The sequence below is a fragment of the Phascolarctos cinereus genome, unplaced genomic scaffold, assembly GCF_003287225.1.
Source record: "Phascolarctos cinereus isolate Bilbo 61053 unplaced genomic scaffold, phaCin_HiC Scaffold_1;HRSCAF=81, whole genome shotgun sequence".
NCBI classification, from domain to species: Eukaryota; Metazoa; Chordata; class Mammalia; order Diprotodontia; family Phascolarctidae; genus Phascolarctos; species Phascolarctos cinereus.
Window position 1 is genome coordinate 285,095,958 of NW_027555514.1, and position 25,157 is coordinate 285,121,114.

General features: G+C 51.4%; 1 protein-coding gene across 2 annotated transcripts in view; it reads left to right on the forward strand.

Annotated features, from left to right (window-relative positions):
* The window catches only part of MEI1 (meiotic double-stranded break formation protein 1), a 74,942-nt gene extending 55,922 nt beyond the window's left edge, over window positions 1-19,020 (forward strand). For both annotated transcript variants that reach the window (XM_020982742.2, XM_020982744.2), the window contains exons 27-31: window positions 13,071-13,152; window positions 14,827-14,933; window positions 16,333-16,464; window positions 17,905-18,014; window positions 18,842-19,020. In XM_020982742.2, coding sequence (XP_020838401.1) covers window positions 13,071-13,152; window positions 14,827-14,933; window positions 16,333-16,464; window positions 17,905-18,014; window positions 18,842-18,887 — 477 coding nt within the window. In that variant the 3' untranslated portion in view covers window positions 18,888-19,020. The remainder of the gene's footprint in view (window positions 1-13,070; window positions 13,153-14,826; window positions 14,934-16,332; window positions 16,465-17,904; window positions 18,015-18,841) is intronic.
* Window positions 19,021-25,157: the final 6,137 nt, after the last annotated feature.

A 25,157-nucleotide genomic window follows, 5' to 3' on the forward strand; every position in this document is an offset into this window, starting at 1 on the left:
TGTTATTCCAGACCCTCAAGGACAGCTCAGCTTGGAGACTTTCAGGCTTTCAGTACACCCAGAGCAGTTTGATCCTGGGTGAAGTCTGAGTACCACCCTCCTCATCTGAGTTCTGTAGGTTCCTGATATGGGTTTGTGTCTGAGCAACACAGCTATGGGCTTGAGCTGGTCAGAGCTGCAGGAAACTGCCTGCCTGCCAGATGGAAGGCCCTGCAGGCTGTCCTTTGGTCTGGGCTTCCCGCCCTGGTTATTCTGCTGCAGGCTTCAGACCGAGCTGAGGGCTGAACCTGATGCCCCGTTCGGCTCCCGCGGTCAGAGTCACACAGCTGATGCTTTTGTGCTTGCAGCATAGGGCCATTCGAGGTTCTTTGCCCTGGACTACCCTGCTGCTCTCCCCACGTCACACATCTCCCACTATGTGCACGTCCCTTCCTCAGGCTGCTTTGCCTCTGAGCAGCACAACGGCCACTTGGCGCTTGGCCCTGCTTCTTGCACAAGGTCAGAGCCCTCTGTGGGTCTGAGACCTCTTCTTGCCATGGGAAGGCCCCTGTTCAGTGCCTGAGCTGGAAGGCTCTGCGTGGCCACTCTGGGCTTGGCCCCACAGTGTCCACTGACCTCTCTGTGCTAACCTGGGCACGAAAATGTCTCACTGTGATTTTGTTCTTGGATTTTCCAGTCAGGACTCAGGCTGGTGCTTTCTCTAGCTGGTTGTGGAGGAGTTGTGGCGGAGCCCCGCACTGAACCTCTTCCTGCTACCCCACCATCTGGGCTGGTCTCCCTGGCTTGTTGCTTCGGGTGCTGGAGGACAGACTGCTGGACCCCACTGCAGGCCCTGCTAGGAAACTCCTTCTGTCCCCATCTGGCCCTGGCGTCTCCCTGACCTCTAGACCTTTGCCTCGAATCACCTTCGTCCTGCTGGGTCATTTCTGCTTGTCTTCTTCCTCTACTGCTCCCCTATCTCAGGGCCAAAGTCCCCTCCCTGCTCAGCAAACTGGGAGAGGCAGGCAGTCAGGGGAGCACTCCATCTGAATCATGTAATTGGTCCCTCATGGACACCTCATGTCCCCAGTACCATTTTAGGGGACTCTGGCAACACTCCACAGGAGCTGTAGGGATCTGAGACCCTCTGGTTTATCTTCACTTCAGCCCCCATTTCCAAATTCCTGCTTTTATCGAGCATCTGTGGCTGGCAGCAAGCTTCCCAGGCTTCTGTCCATGGCCCAGAACCTCCGGGTGTGGCCTGCCCAGAGCGGAGCGTGGCCAGTCTGCCCCCCCCTTGTTCTAGACATGGTGTCGTTGCAGTCTGTGGTCCGAAGGCTCCCTCCTGGAAGGGTCTGGGTGTGTCCACTCTGGCTCATTGTCCCTACGCGGGGGAGGGGGGGACCCTTCAGTAGTCGCTCCCGTGGGTCGGTTTTCCAGGCTGAGTCGGGCTGTGTTGACCCCCTCCCCTTTACCGCCTCTCTTTTTCCCTACCCTGTTTGGGTCATCACCTGTCACCAAGGCCTTTGGGCATGTCTGGTATCTCTCAGTTTGTGCTCCATCTCCCAAGCGGTTCTGGGGAAGCCAGGCCGGCTGTGCACACCTCCAGTGGCTGCTTCTGAAAGGTGTCCAAAGGGAGCGGGAAGCCCGGGGATGTGAGTGGCTGTTCCCCTGAGCTAGGCCTCCCAGGAGGGGCAGCCCCGCCCCCACCTCTGTTTGCGGTGCTCAACTCGTCCCACAGATGGCTCTTGCCTCTCCCCCCACCCCCAGGCTCCTTGTTAAGCAGGGAGTCACCATCCTTTCCTTGTTACTGACTTCATCTGCTTGAGCCCCTCCTTTGAGATGAGGAAAGTTAGGGAGGAGCGATGCTGGTCCTGGGGAAGTCATTCCCCTCTCTGAACAGGGATTCTCTCTGTGCTTTCCCAGGGTGCCGCCCTCTCTCCGACACTGCGTCAGATGCTCCTTGAGGGCGGGGCCATGCCTGTACCTTTCTGTCCATCTCCCAGCAGCTCCTGATGCAGGGCCTGTGTGTCATTGACTGATGCTACCAAAGGGGGAATTTCTGCTCAGCAAGGGCTTGGAAAGCCACCAGTGCACACGGACTGGGAGGCACCCCCTAGAAGTCATGGGGCGTGGCAAGAAAAGCGAGCCAGCCAGGGGTCCCAGAGAGCGGGCCAGCTGGGCCGAGGCAGCCTGCCTGCCTGCCTGCGCTCCTTGGCCGAGGGGCCTTGCTTCTGGTTTCAGCCCGTTGCTCTCCTGTCCTGCTGAGAAGCTGCCTTCAGACAAGCAGAGCCAGCTCCTGCGAGGTTTGGTCAGCACGGACTGTATGCAAGGCCCTGGGCCAGGGCAGTGGAAGCAGAGGTAGCTTGGGAGTTAGAGGACTTGGGTTCAAACCCTGACTCTGCCTCTGTGACCTTGGGCAAGTCACGCAGCCACCTCGGACCTCCGTTTCCTCTTCTGTGGTGAGGGTTTGGCCGAGGTACCTCCGAGGTCCTTTCCAGCTCTAGGTCTGTGATCCCATGAGCCCATGCCAGGAGGAGGTACCCGCTTCCTTGGTGTGCACCTTCAGAGGGATTGCTTTCTCTTGGGTGTGCTCATGAATACACCCAGAAATGATGTCCAGAGCACGAGAGGGCATGTGCCCAGTGCCCCAAGCAGGGCAGGCTATGAGAGGGAGCCTTCAGGGCCCCAAGCGGGACCTTTCTGGATGAGGGGCTGGGGGGAAGGAAGGCACTCCAGGGAGACACCCCCCTCCACCATGCCATGTAGCCTCTCCTTGAGCACTTGCGCTGATGTATCAGTGAGCCTCTCCAGGTCTGTTTGTAGACAGCTGTGATTGTTAGAGAGCAGACAGGGCCTAGATTAGAGAAAGCCTGGAGGCCAGTCCAGTCTGGCCTTTGTCCGATTAGGCATATAAAGCCATGTTTTAGAAAGATGAATCTGATGCCTAGGGATCCGTGTGACTCCTGGAAGTTCATTTAGTCTCTCTGGGCCTCAGTTTCCACATCTGTAAAAAGAGGGAGTTGGGCCAGATTCTTTTCAAGGTCCCTTCTAGGTCTAAAATTTTGTGATTCTGAATATCCATGGGTACTTCATTCTGAATGTAATGGTGAACACTGGAGCAGGAAGGTTTGGAATTTCCGACAGAGCCTAGCACTGTGCTAAGGGGCATTCCATCTTATAGGCACATCTCCCTCTCTTCCTCACCTCTTCCACGTAAGAGAATGTAGAGATGCCCACAATCTGCGGACAAGGGAAGAGGGTGGCAAGGAAGGACTTAGCTGGGACATGGGCCCCGGAGAGAAAAGGATCCCACCCGACCTTTGGAAGGGCTGGATACAGCCAGGATCGAGGCCCTGAGCTCGGTGGGCCCAGTGTCCCAAGGAGAGGAGGTGAAGCTCCTGGCCTAGCACCTGGGTGATGCAGAGCTCTCACCATGCTGCCCAGGCTGGTATAGGCAGCTCTGGGTCTGTCCCGTGGGGTAGAAATTGGCAGCGAGCACCATGGGGAGAGCTCTGCCACTTGCTGCCTGTGTGACCTCCAAAGTCACCTGGCCTTTTTAGATCCCAGGCTCCTCATTTGGAAAACGGGGAATGGATGAGAGAACTCTTGGAGTCCCTCCCAGCCCTGAGCCTCTGAGCCTAAGCTTGCCTTGTGATACCTGAGAGCCAGGTGTTTCTTAGGGAGAGGTGTGGCCTTTAGGGGAGAGGATTTCCTGTGTGAGGATGTCCTAGAGTTGGCCATGACCATAAAGGGACTGCCCTCTGCCCCACACCCTGCCTAGGGAAATGCAGGTTTGTGGGCACCCAGCAAAGGAGCCCCTTCCTACCCATGGCTCTGGGCAGGCTCTGGCCAGGTCGTTCTGGGTGCATTTTATGTCTTCAAAGAGTTCCCTTTCACCAATTTAATTGGCGTCCACCTCGACTCGCCCAGTGGTCTTCTGAGGAAGGGAAGGGCCCAAGGGACGTTGTTGAAGGTGTCGTTCAGAAGCTAAGGGAATTGAAGTTCCCTTGTCACATGGGCTGGAGAGAGAGGTCTCAGGGTAGGCCTAGGAAGGAATCCCAGCAAGCCTGGCATGCGTCACCTCAGAGCACCCTGGCAGGCCTAGACTGGACTGAAGTGGACCTGTGACTGTGGCTTTCTTCCAAGGTGAGGTCAGCCAGGCCCCCAGGCCTCTCCCCAGGGGGAGCTGCCACCTTGTGAGTCGTGTCTCTGTCAGGGCAACAGTCAGAGATGGTGTCCCAGCAACCTGTGCTTGTGTTGGAGTAACCAGGGCCCTGAAAGGGAGAGGGGCCTTGGCTCACCTTGGATGAAGGATTACAAGAAACAGCGTCGCCAGCCTGCCTCATTGGGGGGTGGTTAATCATTTGAGGAGGGTGCCTGCTGGTGAAGGGATGCTAGATGTTGAAAAGGTTTCTCTGTTAATCATCTCCCAGGGAGTTGTGGCTCAGTCCACTCAGCTTTCTGAATGGACTGGTTGGGTAGTTTAGAGATGTTGGAGCGGATCTCAGAGTCGCCCAATCAGAAAAGACCTCAGGAGTCATCTAGCCCAACCCCATCTGAGCGGAGTCTTCTCAGCAACATTCCTGACAAGTGGTCATCCCCCTTTGCTTAAATGCCTCTAATGCAGCCCATCTGGCTTTTGGATTGCCCCAGATACATACCAAAGAATTCTGTGGGGGAGATAAAAGCATTGAGAGAATGTTTGACAAGCTATTTCAGGGAGACTGGGGACAAAAACCCATGGACACCATTGTTGCTCAGTCATATCCAACTCTTCATGACCCCATTTGGGGTTTTCTTGGCAGAGGTACTAGAGGGGTTTGTTGTTTCATCTCCAGCTCATTCTTACAGGCGAAGAACTGAGGCAAGCAGAGTTAAATGACTTGCCCAGGGTCACACAGCTAGTAAGTATCTGGGGCTGGTTTTGAACTGAGGCCTTCCTGTTTCCTGGCCCCTGCTCTATCCATTGTGCCATCTAGCTGCCCAAGGACACTATTAATACTCCCCAAAATGCAATTGAGAGGATGTCAGTGATTACCCTGCCACTCACCTACTTTCTTATTTTTAGTGAAATTTTTACAAAGACATTCTCTGTGCAAATCAAGGATGGCCTAGGTAAAAATATAAAGGGGGCAGAATACAGCAGTTCGGCAGCAGTCGCCAGGAAGGTGTCAGAATACAAGGCCCCACTGTGTTCATTGCTTATTGATTACAAAAGAGCATGTGATTCAGGAGACCTAGTGAGGCCTGCCTTCCAATGAGGAACCACTCGTGGGTGTGTTAAAATAATACAAGATTCCTTGGGAAATGCAGCCACTGGGATCAGTCCATCCACACACAGTTACTGAGTGGCTGCTTACCTCCCAGGCACTGAGCTTCCAGAGACAAAGGAGGAAACAGCCCAGCCTTCAAGGAACTTAGACTCTGAGATGACTGTCTTCAGTGATCTGATTAGTCATACCAAGTGAGGCCTAGACAGGAAGCCTTGCTACGCTCATGGAAGGCATTTAACACTGTGGAGGAGGTCTTATCCAGATAGAAGAGGGATTCTGTGTGGTGGGCAAACCACCCCAGTCCCTTTGCCAAGAAAACCCCAAATGAGGCCACCGAGAGTTGGACACAACTAAACAAATCTGTGGAGTTGATGAGGTCCCCCAGATGTCTCTTGTCTCCAGATGGTTTTGTGCTGATTGTATCAAGCCCCAGAGTATGACAAGGCTTTCTCAAAGATATCAGGACTCTTGCCAGGAGACCTAAGGGGAAGGTGGGTTTTGGCCCGCCCGGCGCATGCTAGTATGTTGCAACTTTGGCGATGTTAGTTTGCCTGCCCATTAGTGGTAGTCTGGGTGGGCTGTGGTCTGTTCTGTTTGAAGGAGTGCCCGATTGATGAGATCACGGTCCATGGGAATATTGCAGTCGAAGGAAAGGCTCCCCAGTAATCAGAGCTGACTGAGGGTAGAATGGGCCACCTTGGGAGGTGGTGAGCTTCTCTGAGGTGGATGGGTCAGGGATGTCGTAGAGGGCATTTCTACCCAGGATGAGTTGGACTAGAAGTCCCCTAAAGTCCCTTCGAGTTCTTAGAATCTGGGAAGGGCCGTTGGAGATTTGGAAGAGAAAACCAAGGTCCCTCTGGACCTTGGTAATGACCAGTTTACCCAGAATTATTTAGGCCCAAAACAGGACTAGAACCGAGGCATGGTGCTCTTGTCCTTACTACATTGCCTCCCTAGTTCCTTGAGATAGCCAAGAGAGCTTGATGGGAGGGTGTGTGGCTCAGGAAATTGCTCAGCACCAGAGAAACTCTTAAGTACAAAGGTCCCAGCAGAAAAATTCCAGGGAAAAATAGAACAAGGTTCTGTCATGACAAAACCAACAGCATTTATCTAGGGCCTTCAGGGCCCTAACTCCTGGTTTACACCCCTATGGGCCATCCCTTCTCTAGCAAATATATTTTTTAAAATTTTTATTAATTTATTTTGATTTATCAACAATCACTTCCATAAGCTTTTGAGTTTGCAGTTTTTCTCCCCTTCCTTCCCCCCCTCCCCAAGACAACTCACAATCTGATATAGGCTCTACAAATACATTCCTATTAAACATTTTCACATTAGTCATGTTGTAAGGAAGAATTAGAACCAATAGAAGGAACCACCAGAAAGAAGAAACAAAACAAAACAGAAGAAAAAATAGCAAATAGTCTGCTTTGCTCTGCATTCAAACTCCATGGTTCTTTCTCTGGATGTGGATAGCATTTTCCATCACGAGGCCTTTGGAGATGTCTTAGATCCTTGCATTGCTGAGAAGAGCTAAGTCTATCAATATTAGTCATCACACAACATGGCTGTTACTATGTATAACATTCTAGTCTTTACAGGTTTTTCTGAAGTCTGCTCATCATTTCTTATAGCACAATAGCATTCCATTACATTCATATACCACAACTCGCTCAGCCATTCCCCAATGGATGGGCATCCTCTCAATTTCCAATTCTTTGCCACCACAAAAAGAGCTGCTATAAATATTTTTGTACATGTGGGTCCTTTTCCCATTTGTATGATCTCTTTAGGATACAGCCCTAGAAGTGCTATTGCTGGGCCAAAGGGTATGCACAGTTTTATAGCCCTTTGGGCATAGTTCCAAATTGCTCTCCAAAATGGTTGGATCATTTCACAACTCCACCAACAATGCATTAGTGGTCCAATTTTCCCACATCTTCTCCAACATTTATCAGTTACTTGTCTTGTCATGTTGGCCAATCTGATAGGTGTGATGTGGTACCTCAGAGCTGTTTTGATTTCTAGCAAATATTTTTAACCCAAGCTTCTGAAAGAGTCTCCTTTCTTCCTTGAGGGAACGTAGTAACTCTGATTTTAAAATGGGATGAAAAAGTCATATTTACTCTGTCCCCAAATAGCTTTACAAGTTGTTTTATTAAATAAAGCAGAGGATACTCTGGGAAGCAGGTGACCAGATGAAAGGGAGGGATGAATTTCAGAATCAGAGTGATGGGAATCTTCCTTTCTGTGCCGAGTGTGGAGTACGGTGAACCAGAAGCAGCTCTGGGCTCTGCCATTGAGAGATGAAGGCTTCTGGGTTTATATTCCCTTCAGGCAGTGGCTAATTGAGCAGATATCCCCAGCTCCCTTTCAGAGTAGCTCTGTACCTCTTGCCATTCGGAAAAAGGAACAGATGAGTCAGAATGGAGCAAGCCAGTCTGTCCATTTAGCCATTAACCACCACCAGACTATTTGTGCCTCTGTCTTCCCAATCTCGGAGAGCTACATAAATCAGATGGTTTGTCCTCACCTTTTATTCATCTTTCTGTGAATCAAGGTGTGAGCCCCAGGGCCCTGGACTAATTCTAATTGGAATAACTTCGTCTTACAATAACAGCTGAAGATTTACTTATTTGTTATTTTTAGGACACCGTATTCCTGACTTCAGAGATTTCTGCTCAACTCAACAAACATTTTGTTGAATACTTACTCTCTTTGAAGTCCTACCATGTTCTAGGTGCTAGGGATATTCCATTGCAATAATGTATCCATGAAATTCTCAGTGTAAGCTTGCCCATCCCCTGTGGATCTTGTTCAGGTCCTCCCATGAACCCAACCTGGGATCCCCTGAGGTGCTGGGGGGCCCACTGGGCACTCATCTCTCATTCTAACTCTGTAAAAAGCCTGCCTTTTTGTTTTTCTAGACACACATTTTTGTATCTCTGCCCTACGGTGTGGAAGATAAAAAGACAAAACCAAAATGGCCCATGCCCTCCAGGAGCTTATGAACAGGGAAGGTCTTTGGCCTGGAGCTCTTGGGAAACTGCTGAGCCTGTCATTTAAGAGGCTCCACATCATAGCTTACCATTCACTTCTTACTTAATGTTGTCTCACTGTTGTAGAGATTAAGCTCCTTGAGGGCAAAAGCTGGTCATTTTTTGCGTTTGTCTCCCCGGTGCCTAGTACAGTGTACCGTAGGAGACCTGACAGTTAGCAAAACATAGTGGGATTTAATTGGTAAAATGCTGAATTTGGTGTCAGGAGACCTGCCTCATTTATGAGACCATGGGCAAGTCACATCCTCTCAGAGCCTCAGTTTTCCTCATCTGTAAAATGAAAACAATAATTCTTACATTCACTTTATAGGATTGTTGAGAAGAAAACATTTTGTGAACCTCAAAGTTCTATGTAAATGCTTATTATTAGAATACCTCCCCTTGGGGTTTACTGCCTAGCTCGCACAGCCACTGGCAGGGGAGGCTGTTACTAGGGATACGCTTTCAGGGCTCTTCTCTAAAACACTAGCCCATGAGCCTCCACCAGTAGGCTTCCTCTTAATCAGCCAGTGGGCTTAGGTGTTTTCTCTGGCTGTCCTCCATGCCTGAAACACCTTCCCTCCTCCAATTAGTCTTCCTTTAGGTGTCAACTAAAATCCTACCTTATACAGGAAGCCTTCCCCAACCTGTCTTAATTCCAGTGCCTTCCCTCTGTTAATTATTTCCTATTTATCCTGTCTATAGCTTGCTTTGTATGTATTTGTGTGTTGTCTTCCCCATTTGAATGTGAGCTTTTGCCTTTACCTCAGTCTCATCTTTTTTGCTGAAGTCTCGTTGGGGCATGGATCACACCTGGGCTTTGGAAGCCACCCTTCCACATGGGTTGCTATGGCCAGACACAATGGAAAAGATCCATTGAGCACAGAGGCCAGGTTGAGGGAGTACTTTCTGTGAATGGAGAACTCCTTCAGATGCTGCTGTTTGCGGGTGACATTATGTTGATCACAGCAAACCCCAAGACACAAAGTTCCACCAAAGAATTGTTTGACAGTATGAGAAGAGCTGGTCACACGCAGAAGACAGCTAGAGAGCACCAGCATTGGTAATGTTAGGAGAAATTGAGGAGTGCCTCCAACATGTTGAGCAAACACTGAGGGTGGTAGGGAATGATGGACAAGAGTCGAACCAGATGGGCAGGCATGGGCAGAGTTTAACCTCCTTCACTGGAGGGATCTCCTAAATTGTCAAGATCATGGATCTTGGATTGAATTCTGAGCATCCCCTTCCCTTCCATTATGTGTCACCAGACTGGACTCTTAGCTCTTCCCTGACATCATCCTACCTGCTCTGCCTGTGGGCTTTTTTGCTGACCGTCTCTCACATGTGGAACACAACAGCCCCATTATTATATGTCTATTGGTCACAATAATAACTCACATTTACCCAGTGTTTAAAGATTTACAAGCACTTTCTTCTCATAACAGGCTTGTGAGGCAGTTAATGCCACATCATTACTTCCATTTTACAGATGATGAAATAGGCCCAGAGAAAGGAGGTGATTGGATAAAGATCACACAGCTAGTGAGTAGCAGAACTGGGATTTATTGAAATCCACGTCTTCTGATTTTAAGCTTTCTGGATTTTCAGAAAGGGGAAGAGAGTAGATTCTGCATACCACCGGCCAATTAGGTGGATTTGAATTCCTAATGAAATTCTAGAATGTATCATTCAAGAGATGGTTGGTGACCATTTGGAAAAGGCAGCACAAATCCTGAAATGCAGAATGGCTCCATTGAAAATAGGTCAGATTAGACTTGTCCCATGTCCTTTTGGACAAGCTTACTAGACTGAGAGATTCGGGGAGTGCTGTGCACAGAGTTTACCTGGATCTTTGAGAAGACCTTTGGCCAGATCTCTCATGTTCTTTTTGTGGATGAGATGTCAGTATGTGGACTAGATCTGGCTGGTCCAATGGAATCAAGTATTGGCTTGGAAGGAGGGCTACACTGGGCCTGTGCTGGTTCCCATTTCTAATGGTAACTTGGGTAAAGGCTTAGATGGTGTGCTGGGCAAACTTATATGTAACATAGAGCTTGGAGGGGTAGTTAGTACTTTGGATAATAGAGTCAGGATCCTAGCAGGTATCAACAGGCTAAAACACTGAGCTGAATCTAAGAAGATGAAATTTCACTGGAGTAAATGTAAAGTCTTACACCTGGGTTCAAAAATTCAACTTCAGAAATACAATCTGGTGAGCAGGTGGACTTCAGAAAAACCTGGAAACAATTATATGAACTGATGTTGAGTGAAGTGAGCAGAACCAGGAGAACATTGTACACAGTAACAGGCACATTATTCAATGACTAACTTTGATAGACTTAGCTCTTCTTAGCAATGCAAGGATCTAAAACAATTCCGAAAAACTCAAGATAGAAAATGCTATTCACATCCAGAGAAAGAACTATGGAGTCTGAATGCAGAGCAAAACATATTTGCTGTCTCTCTCTCTCTCTCTTTTTTTTTTTTTTGCTTCTTTCTCATGGTTTCTCCTGTTGGTTCTAATTTTTCTTTACAACATGACTAATGTGAAAATATGTTTAATGAGAATGTATATGTAGAGCCTGTATCAATTGCCACTACATCTTGGGGTGTGGGGAGAGGAGAGATGGGGAGAGAATTTGGAACTCGAAATCTTATGGAAATGAATGTTGAAAACTAAAAAGAAATAAATTTATTTAAAGAAAAAGAAAAGAAATACAATCTGGGAGAGGCATAACTAGGCAGTGGTCCCAACTACTGGATAAAGTTCTGGGGGTTTCAGTGGAGGCAAACTCAGGGTGAGTCTAGAGTGCGATAGAGCTGCACAAAGAACATTTTGAGAGGTTGAGTGTCTGACATGAGGGATGTATAGAGAGGATTTAAAAAGTGATTATTTATTTACCTTTAACATTCATTTTTCTAAATATGGAGTTCCAAATTCTCTCCCTCTCTCCAGTCCCTCCTCAACCCATTGAGAAGACAAGCCATGTGCTATATGGAGAGAGGGATGGGGTCAGATGGATGGTTTCTGAGGTCTTATGGAACCCTGAGGTTCAATGGTCTAGTATAATTCTCTCCTGGCTTAAAAAATTTTGGGGGGCCTTTTCTTGCCACATTAGTCATTTCTGTAAGAAAATCCCGTGCCCCCTCCAGACTGAAAGCTGCCTAATGTCGATAAAAACAATTAAGTGGAAGCATCTGATTGGGTGTGTGCCTTTGATGATGCAGGTGGCTTCCTGCCCTGTGAGGAAGGAGGCGGAGTGCACAATCTGTTCTTCAGGACCTTCGGGGGCTCTTCCGTCGCTCAGAGTTTAGCTTCCTCTCAGTGATCCCTTCATTTATGTCTAGGTGGATGGCATGTACAGTGTCCTCTTGTTTCTGCTTATTTCACTCTGGGTCCGTTCACACAAGTCATCTCAAATTTCTCCAGATTCTTCTCATTTGTTATTTCTTACTTCACAGTCATGTTCTGTTACTTTCATTTATCTTAATTTTTTGAGCCGTTCCCCTCCTGATGGGCGCCCTCTTTGTTTCCAGCTCTTTGCCATCACAAAGGGGCAGCTAGGAAGTTTTGGTCTGTGTTGGCTTCTAAAGGTAGAGATACTTTAGTCACTTTCCTCACACAATTCCGAATTGAAATCCAGGACAGTCGGAGCAGCTCACAGCTCCAGCAGTAGACTCCTGAGCCCTGCTCCCCACAGTCCCTCCAATATGAACTTTTCTGTTGTTGTAACCACGACCAATTTGAATCCCCCCAGTCTGGATTTACATTTTGTATACGAGTATGGAATCTCCTTTCAAATGGTCATTTATTGTTTGTAATTCTTTTAAAATCACCATCTGCTCCAACCACTTAATTAATTAACAGGATGGGAATGGTTCCCTTTCTGTTGCACCAGTTTCATTCACCCCATAAGCGTTTATTAAGCCACAGCACAGGAGGGCCTGTGCTCGGCCCTGGGGATACAAAAAGGCAAAAGACAGCGGAGCCCTGCCTTCAAGGAGCTCACAGTCTAATGGGAGAGACAACAGAGAACAAGCCTATACAAAGCTCACTATAGATAGGAAGAACAGGAAATAATGAACTGGGAAGGTGCTGCCTCTTGTCAAAACCCTCTCTTTTAGGCAGTTGGGGTTAAGTGACTTGCCCAGGGTCATACAGCTAGTAAGTGTCAAGTGTTGGTCTGAGGCTGGATTTGAACTCAGGGTACTCCTGACTTCAGGGCCGGTGCTCTATCCACTGCGCCACCTAGCAGCCCCTCAAAACCCTCTTCAAATCCTCCTGAAGGCTTTCTGGATCCTCCCAGAGAGCAGGGGTCTTGCTCAGTTCCTTCAACTGCTACTTCTGTGACATGGTCTCCAGGCCCTTGACCCTCCTGGTAGCCCTCCTCTGGACACTCTCCAGCTTCTCTGCAGTGCCCAGAACCAGGCCCAGTACTCCAGATGAGGGCCGACGAAGGCGGAGGGCCGTGGGAGCCGCATGTCCCCTTTGTCCGAAGTCCTGCCGCCCAAGATTGCTTGTGAACTTGGCCAAGGCCACTTGTGGTAGACCCTGGTCTCCAGGCCCAGGGACAAGCATCTGCAGTACTTCCCCTGGAGGTCCAACCTTCTGTCTTCTGTCTCCAGCCCTCCCCACCCCTGTACCATGCGCCGCCTGTTCTGTGTGCAGGTGGCTGCTTTAGATGCCTGGAAGCCTTGGGATGTCCGAAGTCCCCTCCGCCTGTCCTGGAGGTCACTGACCAGAGCCCACACACAGACCTCTCTCTCTCTATTCCAGAAGGACCTGCTGCTGTCACAGGCTGTGGTTGGCTGCCTGGAGGCCCTGGTGGACTTCCTGCAAGCCAGGAGCCCCGATGTAGGTAAAGCCCCTTTGTCCTCTGCCCTAGGCCTCTGGGATCAGAAGGACACTGAAGGTGCCAGAGTCTAGTGCTGGACAGTGATTTCAGCTAGACCAGACTGACCACCCTTGTCCCAGAAGACAGCTGGCTTCTTTTTATTTTGATCTCTTTCTCTCTTTCATTCTGTTTTTTCTCTTCCTCCCTGTCCCACTTTTGTATTAGCCATTGCCCCTTCTTCCTTCTGTCCCTTGTTTCTCCCATTGCTGGGAGTGGCTCTAATGGGGGAGCAGTGTTTCCCTGGGCTGTGTGTAGCCCTTTGGCTGAAAGGGCAGAAGGAGCTTTCCGTCTGCCTCGACTGTGAAACTAATCACCTACAGTCAAGGGGGTGCTGGAAAAAAGTAGAAGGCGGGACCAGAGGTCCTTAAGGGTCTTCATTAGAAGAGGGGAGTGTCTGCACCTGCGGTTTCATCACTGTGGGTAACCTCCAGTGTGGAAACCCTGCAGTGCCCCAGCTTCTTAGAACGTCATCAGGGACACTGAGATGGGCGCTTCTCCTGATCATGGATCACAGACCTAGAGCTGCCAGGGGCCTCGAGCCCATCTCATCCAACCCCCTCATTTTACAGAGGAGGAAACTGAGGCCCAGAAAGGGGAAGAGACTTGCCCAAGTTCACACAGGGAGCCAGTGGGAGAGGCAGGATTTGAACCCGGGTCCTCTGACTCCACAAGCACACCCTCTGTTTGGCTGTCAGAGGCTGGAGTCACTGTCACTGCCCAGCATTGTGTCTTCCTGATAGCTGGCAGCTATATGCTCCTGCAGATTCTCCCTGCAGCGCATCCCCCATCCATTCCCTTCTCTCCACTGGCATAGCCAGCACCCTCTTCACCTAGACTGCTGTCACAGCCTCCTACCTGGCCTCCCTGCCTCCCCTTCCCCAGTGCATTCTCCACACAGCTGCCCAAGCACAGGCTTCACCAGGTCGCTTCTCTGCTGAAGAAGGGCCAGTGTCTGCCTGGAACCTCCAGGGTCCAGCACAAACTCCCCCGTTATGACCGGCCTAGCCTTCCAGACTTTCTACCTCGCTCTGTCCTGTCCAAACGGCCTTCTGGCTATTCCTGTCCTCGCCTCCAGTCTTTGCACACACTGTCCTCCGGGCCTGGAGTGTCTTCCCTGCTCCCCTTTCAGCTCCAGGGCCAGGCCTCCCCCTCCCCACGGCCTTGTACTGACTTGGTATCTGTCTGGTACTTCCTTCCATGAGGGGCACAGGTCCCTCCCCGGGGCTCCTGGGGGGCCCACACGCTCACCTTTGCCCTTCTGGCCTCAGCTTCCAGCAGGGTCCTGACACAAAGCTGGCCTTTAATCAGTGCTCCTTGATGGCAGCTTTAAATCTTGCCAGCCCTAGCGATGGCCTGTGAGCCTTGCAGTGACTGTGTGGGGCGGGTTCTCCAGGTGTTACTGAAGAGGAGACAGGCTCGGCCAGGGGAGAGGATGCCCACTTAGTGGGCGTCAGAGGGGTGGTTTGAACCCACATCTTGTGACTCCAGCCCTGTGTCCCAGCCTCTCCCACCACCCAGGGCCCGGTGATGGGGGCCATTACCTCTCAGAACCAGTGCCCCCTGGCTAATCCCCCCAAAACAGGGGAAGGGGCTGCCCTGTGCCCCTGGGTGGCAGGCTTGCAATGTTGCTTCCTGCAGCCCGGCATGTGGCCGCCCAGCCCTGGAATCGGTTCTTGCTGTTCACCCTCTTGGATGCTGGAGACAATTCCTTCCTCAGCCCCGAGATCCTGAGGCTCATGACCCTGGTGAGTGCAGAAAGGACTGGCCCAAGGGCCCCAGGACACTGGGGCTGGGCGTCCCGGGCACCTGGGGGAAATGGCCCCGTTTGCCAGCAGTAGGAGGCAGGTTAAGGTCCTGGGGAATGTCTGCACTTAGGTAAGCAGGCTGCACTCGCTTCCCTTTTGTGAGTGAACCCTCAGTACTGAAGACCACGGCCCCCCAGTGCCTTGGGATGCCATTTTGGGGGTGACCATGGCCAGAGAGATTCAGTGCCAGCCCATGGTCTGCTCTCAGTGGCCCCAACAGCAGACCCAGGGCCCTGGGCTCCAACGCCCCTCCCCCAGCTGGCCTTCTGTTGGCAACCTTCAGTTGCTGCAGGGCCACAACTTAGGACTGGCTAATAAATGCTAAGGCAAGATTCGAACTCAAGGCCTTCCTGACTCCAAGTTTGATACTCCACCCGGCCTCGTTTAATATCTAAATTCACATAAGCCTTTGGGAGGAATTTGCAGAGTGACCTCCTGACATGCTCATTCATCTCCCTTTGAGGCTTGGAGATACAGACAGAGATGGCCCAGCCTCTGTCATGGCTGGTGGCTGTTCTGTATGTTAGTCAAACCGGTCCCTCAGTGGTGGGCGCACTCTTCCTCCTGGGCTCAGGTTCTCAATCTTTTTGTGCCATAGACCCCCCGGGCAGTCTGGTGGAACCTACGAATAACTTTTTAAAATTCGTAATCAAAGAAACTTCTAAATTTCAGTTAGAAGTTAGTGAGAATAAAGGTGTATTTTTTTCTGTCTAAGTTCATGGACCCCTTAAGTGAGAGGACCCCAGTTAAAAACCCCTGCTGTAGAGTCTGGGGGTGGGGTGAGCCCAGCCGGCCAAGAGAAGGGGAAGAAAGCACTGGGAGGGGACCATGGAGGTCTAGGGAGATGACTCCATTCCTGGGTCACCTGGAAGCTTTGCTGCAAAACCATTCAGATATTTGGTTATAAGAGGGGGCCTGGTCTGTGGGCCCTGCATCCCAGGGCAGAGGGAGTGATGGGCACCAGGCTGAGAACACAATTACGGACGTCCGCCGCCTCGGTGCTACTGGGATGGCTGGGGGTCCTGTCCTGGGGGCTGGGAGAAGTATCAAACCAGATGTATGATCTCTGCCTTCTCTGGGAGAATCAGGCACCACACACATTACTATAAAACACAAACGTATGGGACAGATAGGTTAGCGAGGTGTAAACAGGGTCCTGTTGGAGGGAGGGGGTAAGGTCAGTGCCAGTGGGGCTGAAGGGGATCACTGAGCTGCCCTCCCGGCTGCCTCCAGGATTGGTTTGGAATAAGGTCTTCCTGCCTTATCAGCATTTATTATGTATGGCCCCTGGCCAGAGATGCCCACTGGCTGACCGAGCCCCAGCTTTCTTTCCCCACAGTTTGTGAGGTTCCGGAGCAGCAGCGTCCTCTCCCAGGATGACATTGGGTATGTTCTGCAAGAGACGGCCAAGGTCAACTTCTCTGAGCTCTCGATGGCCACACTCCAGGCTCTGTCCTGCTTCCTCCTGCAGGTGTGATGGTGTGGGAAGTTCCTAGAGAGGAAGTGTGGGGTAGGGTGGGAAAGCTCTGAGAGCTGACAGGACACGGCAGCCTAAAGCCAACAGGGTGAGGAGCTACGGGCAGGTGTGCTGGGAGGGGGGATAGGGGTCTCTGCTGAAACAGGGGAAGCAGATGATGGCGCTGTGAAGAGGATGGGGCCTGACCAGGGTAGTGCCAGAGTGTGTGTGTGTGTGTGTGTGTGTGTGTGTGTGTAAAACTGTGGGCACTGTGTGTGTCTGTAACTCTGTGGGTGTGTGACTGTGTGTCTGTGTGTGTGTCTATGACTGTGTGTGTCTGTGTGTCTGTGACTCTGTGTGTGGAGCTTTGTGTGTGTGTCTGTGACTGTGTATGTATGTCTGTGACTTGGTGTGTATCTGTGACTGTGGACTGTGTGGGTGTGTGACTGTGTCTGTGTGTGTGTCTATGACTGTGTGTGTCTGTGTGTGGAGCTTTGTGTGTGTGTCTGTGACTGTGTATGTATGTCTGTGACTTGGTGTGTGTCTGTGACTGTGGACTGTGTGTGTGTGTGTGTGTGTGCAACTCTGTGTGTGTGACTGTGTGTGTGTGTGTGTGTAAAACTGTGGGCACTGTGTGTGTCTGTAACTCTGTGGGTATGTGACTGTGTGTCTGTGTGTGTCTATGACTGTATATGTATGTCTGTGACTTGGTGTGTGTCTGTGACTGTGGACTGTGTGTGTGTGTGACTGTGTGTGTGTAAAACTGTGGGCTCTGTGTGTGTCTGTAACTCTGTGGGTGTGTGACTGTGTGTCTCTGTGTGTGTAACTCTGTGTGTGTGACTGTGTGTGTGTGTGTGTGTGTGTGTGTGTATAAACTGTGGGCACTGTGTGTGTCCTGTAACTCTGTGAGTGTGTGACTGTGTGTCTGTGTGTGGGTCTATGACTGTGTGTGTGTGTAGCTGCCTTTTGCCAACCTGTGACAGGAATGACCGATCCTGCAGGCTTTTGTTTTGGTATCTCTGAGCTTCCCACTTGTGGCAGCACTGACTGGCCCCAGGAGGACATCAGAGGCAGGCAGAGGATTCCCCCCCTCCCTGCTGTGAGCGTGTTCCCTGGGCCGCCTCTCCTGTGCTGCTCTGTCCTGCAGGGCCAGCCCCCTGCACAGGGAGCTGCCAGGGTCTTCAGGCCCCGCTCCTAACGCGAGGGTCAGCTCCATCCTCCGTCAGATGTCCTCCCCATTGGTGTCCCGGCCTCTTTTTAGCATCCTTCCCTCACTGCCCAGAGGGAGCTGGCCCAGCAGAGGTGGCATTTTGCTCCCCGTCTCTACTGTTGCTCCCTGTCCCTGGGGGAGCTTCCTGATGGTTTCCCCGGAGAGCAGTGCAGGAGGCTTCAGGACTGGGACGAGGGTGGGCCGCTCTGAAGGACACCTGGCTCTTGGCTTGTCCTCCCCCTCAGGTCCAGAGTACGGGCTCTCTGTCTAATCCAGCCCTGTCTATGACCATTCGGACCTTAGGAGAGACTCTCTCAGAAAGAAGTTTGGCTCCGCCACGCCGTCAGGATTTGGTGTATCCTTTTCTGCAGTACAAGGGGGCTAGGCCTGGGCTCTTTTTCCCAGAGGGCCTGGATTTACAGGGGGCCCCTGATTTGAGGCTGACAAATCCAGGCCAAACTGGAGGACCCTGAGTTCTAGGCCTAGTATAGGTGGATGAGGTCTATGGTACCAAGGGTGGGGCAAGAACTAGGGTTCTCGAGATTTCTATGGGCAGAGTAGCATCCATGTCTCCCCACGCATCACTGAGGCATCAGTGAGGATGGGTGAGGACTCCTCCCCCCATCCCTAGAAGTTGGATGGGACTGTCCAATCTGGTGTCCTTCCCAGGACACCGGGCTCTGGAGAGCGTCCCACACGAACATTTGGTCCAGAAGGCTGCCTTTAGCCTCCTTTAGTTAAGTCTCACTTGCTGTGAATTAGGAACCAGGTATTTTGCTCAGCCCTGAAGGGCAGACCCAGGAACGAGTGGGGGGATGCAGGTTTCAGTCCAACAGAAGGAAGAACACCTGAGGGTCGGAGCTATCCCGAGGTGAGCGGGCTGCCTCCAGAGGTGGCTGCTTCCCTCTCCCGCACCCCAGGTCTCCAAGCAGAGGCCAGTGGCCACCTCTCGGGAGGTGCCGAGAGGACCCTTAGACTAGATGCTCTGGGGTCCCTTCCTATTCTGCCCAGCTGGGAGGGTGCCAGGGGAGCTCCTCCAGGCCACCACCCCCACCAGGCATCTTTGGCAGAGAGGGGAGCTTTCACAGGCTTGTCCTTGGAATCCCCTTGCTTGCTCGCTCTCAGCCGCCCCTCCCTAGGCCTGCTCTTCTCCTGGTTATCCTCTCATGCCCCTGCTGTCAGATGCCTGGGAGGGGTGGCAGTGTCCTTCTCCCACATCCGAGACTGAGCCAGAGATGAGGAAAGGAGACGAGGCCCAGCGCCAGATCTGGGAGCAAAGGGAAGCCTTCGCAGCCTGGGCTGTTGTGTGTTCTGTTATTTAATGGCAACTAGGAATAAAAAGGAGACATTCTGTCCTCCCACCATGTCTCTGGTTCTTTGAAATCACTCTCTGGGCTTAAGGGGAAGCCGCAGGTGTCTCTGAGAACAAGTTTCGCCAGGCTACCTCAATTTCCTACTTGGCCGGGTTCTGAGCCTGTGAGGTCGGGGATGTTCCCAGATATCGTGGATCTGGATTTCATCGAGGCACAGTGCACAGCGTCCCCCAGTATCCTCCCCGACCCCACAGGAAGGTGTCTCTGCTCCTAGATCTCTGAAGGGCCCTTGGAGTTCATAGGATTATAGATTTAGATCTGGAAGGGTTCCTTAAGCTCATATGGAGCCGAGGTGACCTGCCTCGCTCTTCCTCAGTCCTCTGATTGGACACCCCAGTGGAGGTTTGAGTAATGGACCTGTAGCAGCTTCTGTGATACGTCCTCAGGCAGTGTGCTTGGGCCTGTCCGAGGTGGGATGAAGATGCAGCTGCCTCGCCTATCCAGCTGTGGCTGACCCAAAGCTGGGAGCCCGAGCTAATACCGTGAATGACAGAGACAGCATTTAAAACCCTCCTGACCTGCGCTTTCTCGAGTCTCTGCAGGAGCTGGGATTTCAGGAGGTCCCTGGCACTGGGCTTTCAGGTCGCAGACTAGGAAGATGAGGAGGGGGCCAGAGTAGGAAGCTGCTTATCCGACCCCCTCATTTCACGGACCGGGAAACTGAGGCCCATACTGGCTAAGGCCCAGTACTGCAAGGCCAGCTGCCAGCAGCCGGCCTGATATGACAGAGTGGTGAAAGAAAAAGGGGAAGGGAAACTGGAGAAAGAAAAGTCGGGCTAGGCGAGTCTGAGACTGGTGCTCCTAAGACTAGTTTATTTTCAGGTGTTACATGCTTATACACCATAGAAAACAGCTTTGTACCATGAGAAATGATCTACAAGCACTCATTAATAACACAAACGATCTAAGCAGCTAAAGATCCTCATTTTCTCATGCTCAAGTAGTTTTAATGCCAGATTTCTTATCTGTTGTTTTGCCTGCCCAGTTCTTAGTGTCATCTGCCCGAGTCAGCCACCTGGCCTCAAGGCTAAGCACGAATGAGAACTTAGAATCAGCAAACCATAGCAAACAGAGCTAGGGCAAGAGTCATGGGAGCACTTATCCCAAGGCCAGCCTCTGTAGTACTGACCCCTAAAGTCTACAAGGACTCAGAGATCCTCCACCAGGACTCGGCCTCCCGCGGCCAGCACCGTTGCGGTTGCTCTGTGCTGCCTGGCGAGCCTCGCCTCAACCTGAGAGGTCTTGGTTGGGGCAGACAGAGCTCTCCCAACATCGGCGAAGACGACTTTCTCCTCCCCGGGGGGCTTCTATCGGAGCAGCCAAACAGTGCACCGAGAAACCAAGTGCAGTACCTACGTGAGGGCCGCTGTCCCGCCACACTGAAATGTTGCTGCTGGTTCTATGGCCCATTTTAGGAGGGTCTCATTGAATAATTATCAGTTGTCCAAGGAGGGGGACCACAACGATGAGAGGTGTGGAAGTGTTGTGATGCAGAGACACAGTACCGGATGGTGGAAGCAGCCTGGAGCTCTCCCCAGCTCTGTGATGCTGGGCAAGTCACTTCGGCCTGCCTGTGCCTCGTTTTTTCATCTGTAAAATGGGGATAATACACGCACACAACCTACATCACAGGTTTCCCCCTGAAAGTACTCTGGAAATGAGAGTCCTTCCACTTCACGGGTGAGAAAGTCAACGTGAAGGTGGACGCAGAGGGAAGGGACTGAAGGCTCCATGACTCCACTGCCTGTCATGCAGAGAGATGCTCCAGATGGAGACTAGTGGGAGGTGAGGCAAGGAAAAGGGATTTTCAGTTCATTACAAGGAAGCTCTTCCGAGCAGTAGAACTGCTCCAAGGTAGGACAGGCTGCCTGGAGAAAACAAAGATGGTGGTTTTTTCCTTGGAAATACAAGCAGGCATTGGCTTAGTCACTCAGTCAATTCATGAAGGACCTACTGTGTGCCAGATGCTGTGCTAAGCTTTTCTCTCTCTCTCTCTTTCTTTCTCTCTTTGTTTTTCTTTTCTTTCTTTCTTTCTTTCTTTCTTTCTTTCTTTCTTTCTTTCTTTCTTCTTTCTTTCTTCTTTCTTTCTTTCTTTCTTTCTTTCTTTCTCTCTTTCTCTCTCTTTTTTTTTTGGCCAGGCAATGGGGTAAAGTGACTTGCCCAGGGTCACACAGCTAAGTGTCAAGTGTCTGAGGCCAGATTTGAACCCATGTCCTCCTGACTCCAGGGCCGGTGCTCTATCCGCTGTGCCACCTAACTGCCCACTGAGCACTTCTCATAGGGGGATTCCACAGTCTGGACTAAACCGTGAAGGCTGCTGGTGTCTGAGCCCACGGCTTCCTTGACAGAAGAGGGCAGGAGGTGGGGATGGCCAACCCTGCCTATAGCCACCCTGGCTGTGTCAACTCGAGGTGGAGGTGGGTAGCACACCTGGCCCCCTTAGAGTTTGAAGCTCAGAAGAACCCAGTACTGACTTGGCTCGGCCTTTGCCTTAGGAGACTCTGGCTGGTCCTGACCTTGTGGTCTCCCCTTCCTGTCTCCTTAAGTAGTAACCAAGCCTCCCCACCCAGCTGTTGTCCTGTCCTGTCTGGAGCATGGCCAGTGATTAGGCAGAGGCCAGGCCACATTCCCAAGGTGGAATTTGTCTATATGGAGACCATAGAATAATGCCTGAGTATGCGCAGTCCAACAGAGGGACGGCGAGATTCAGCAGTTAAAGTTGAGGCGAGGGGAACTGCCCACTGGAGATGACTTTCACAGTTTCACTGGAGAGTCAGCCCCCAGCCGTTCAGATCCTGGTTTGGCTTCTGTTTTCAGCATGAATCCCTTCCCCCTGAGTCAGGATCACAGGCCTCTCTTGCAACTTTCATAGCACTGACCACAAGCCTAGGATCAGAGAATGCCAGAGCTGGACAGGAGGTGGGGTGGGATGGGGGTGGGTGCTTAGAACATGGAATGCCAGAGCTAGAGGTGCCTTAGAACAGGAAATGTCAGAGCTAGAAGTGCCCAAGAACATGAGACGTAAGAGCTGCAGGAGACCTTAAAAAAAAAGAGCTGGGGTGTGGGGGGGTGAGCCTTAGAACCTGGGATGCCAGAGTCGAGGGGGCTTTAGGACATGGAATATTAGGTGTGGGTCAGGGAACGACCAGCACGGGGATTAGCTTGAGAGCTCACGCCAAGTGGTAGACGGTGTGAGGGGCCCGAGCATTCTAGGCCTGAGGAACAGTCAGTAAAGACAAGAGAGGGTGGTGGGGTCGGGCCAGATAGCTGGATTATGGAGGTGAGTGGGAAGGTAGGAAGGGCCGGGGTCAGAGGAGCTTTAAATGCACAACTTTCTGTTGGATCCTGGGAGGGAGGGGGAGCCATGGGTGTTCATGGAGTTGGCAGGTTTGTGGTAGGTCAGACGATTCCTTTGACACGGAAGTGGACAATGCAGGGGCCTGTGGCAAGAGTCCAGTTGTAAGGTGAGAGCTGCCCCAGGGTGGTGGTCCTGGGAAAGGAGAGAAGGGAGGGAGACCTGGGGAGGTAGAGATGACAAGACTGGACGAGACTGGACACAGCGTCAGTGTGAGGGAGGAGTTCAGGATGACGCTGAGGTCGAGAGCCTGGCTCTGAGGATGGTGGCTCCTGCGGCAGGAAGAGGGAAGGAGACCAAGTGTCGTTCTGGACTTCTTGAGCTGGAGATTCCAGTTCACTCCACCATGTCCCAAAGGCAGGTGGTGATTGTAGATTGTAACTCGGGAGAGAGAGTCGAGCTGGATGGGCAGTCTGAGAGTCACCAGCATAGAGATGTTCAGTGACCCCACAGGAGCTGAGGTCAGCAAGTGGCCCAAGGCAGAGTCTGTGGGGAGAAGCCAATGAAAAAGAGCAAAGAAAAAGGAGAAGTCAAGCCCTGACCCCAGGCCCTGCCTCGGATTTTAGCTACAAAACACCATTGCAACACAGGCAGTAGCCTGCCAAGAATGTTCACATATGCTGTTCTTGTGTGAATCTCACAATGGGCCTGGAGCGGGGCAGGGCACCGCAGGCATCAGTGGACGAGATCATTGTTCCAAGTAGAGGTCCCTTACCCAATCTGGCTCATGTAAAACTTTGGTATTATTTTTCAAGATTATAGCTACATTTTCCTCCTAAAGAAATCTTATTTTGGGGGCAGCTAGGTGGCTCAGTGGATAGAGCACTGGCCCTAGATTCAGGAGGACCTGAGTTCAAATCCAACCTCAGACACATCACTAGCTGTGCGACCTTGGGCAAGTCACTTAACCCCATTGCCTACCCCCCCCCAAAAAAGAAATCTTATTTTAGGAGTATGGTCTTTATTTGGACCCAAAAGATACATACAGGGCTTAGTAACCACCCTTCAGGGATCAGCAAATAGGTAGAATGTAAGCTCCTTGAGGGCAGGCGTCCCAGTGACTGGCACATTCCTTTTTGTGTTTCGGCCCTATGATTCTGGAGAGCTGGCAGTGAGGAAGCTTCTGTTACCTCCAGGTAGCAGCTCTCCACAATCTCTGGCCCAAGAGAGTTTTTGGGGCAGGGTCAGTGACTTGCCCCATCCAGTGCCCAGGGCCATCAACCAGGATGTGGCAGTGGCTGGATCTGAGCCCAGATCTTCCTGAGTTGGAGGCTGGGGAGTCTCTGCCCACCACCTGGTAGGTGCTTTATACATGTTCATGGAATGGCATTTTCTCATAGTAGGTCCTTTCTCCACCAATGCAGATTCTACCCCCTCCTTGCCATTCTTGATTGGACTTCTTGTGATATCCTAGATGACGAAAACTAAAAGTTTTGAGTATGCACAGTCGGACACAGTCGGGAAGTTGGGAGTAGTGCACCGAGGAGTAGATTTGGGTACACAATCTTGTGTACTAGTTGTGGGACATGGGCCTCAGTTTCCTTCTTTGTAAAATGACTAAATTTCCTTCCAGATCCCAAACCTTAGATTTTTGTGATCCCCAAAGTTCTCCCCTGGGAGATGGCCCATTAACTGAGCTTTAGCTGAGACCTAGGAAGGTGGGGAGAGAAGGAGGAAGTGCATTCCAGGCCTGGGAGGGACAGAGTAAAAAAAGTGTCTAGAGCCAGCCTTTGTCCCCTTTACCCACAATTCTGAGTGGTTTGTGTTTTATTCTAGAGCTGGGGTTCTTAGCCTGGGGTCCTAGAACTTGTTTTCTGAAATATTCTGATAGCTGTATGTCAGTAGAATTGTTGATCTTGCCGTGCTGTTTTTTATGCGTTTCATACATTTCACTGAAGGGGGCTGGGATGCAGAGGAAGAGCCCCCCTGCCCAGGAGGGAGCTGATACAGGCTCTGGAAAACGTCGAGGTGCTTAGACCTGCATTTAAGATATGGAGGTTATTTTGGTAGCTGCAAACAGCTGCACTGCCCAGGGTGAAAGGTGAACAGGGACTGCTCTCAGAGTGATGGCAACAGTGGAGGGAAAATGAGGGGACTGGGTCAGAGAGGGCTTTACCTGGATTCAGCCCTGCCTCCCAGTGCACAGAGCTCCAGGTGCGGCCACTCTCCCAGGCTGGCTGCCCTTTGCCAGCCAGAAGCTGCTTTGCATGAACAGGAGTTTCTGGTCGGGGAATTTCCCACACTGATCAAATTACAGGCCCACGCCCCAAAAAGGAACCAGTCATTGCAAAAGAGAAGTGGGCCCAGAGTGGGCGGGAAACGTGGAGGGACCAGAATCATGCTTCTGGTTGGGGAGATGGTGTGATGGAAAGGATGCTGGACTGGGGTTTGTGATTTGTGTGTAAGCTCTGCTTTCTCCTGAACCCATTCTCTGGGGTCCGTCATGGCTCGAAACGTCTTCTGAACGTCCTGATTAGGGAGACTGCATACAGGCCATGGTAGCTGAGCCGGCCTTGAAGGAGGCTGGACAGCTTCTAGCAGCTGGTGTTACAAGCAGAGGAGGAAGGGAGGGAGGGTGCGGCCAGCATCAAAAGAGGGGACGCTGGGAGCCAAGATGTGAAGGTGGGAGGGCAGTATTTAGACCGGTCACTCTAGTAGTGCCTGGAAGAGGTGGGATTTAAAACTTCCTGTGACACTCCCACCCACCCCCCAGCCCCAATCCTTCTCGAGACCTTTGTGAGTCTCCAGATTAGGGTTTTCAAGTGGTTGA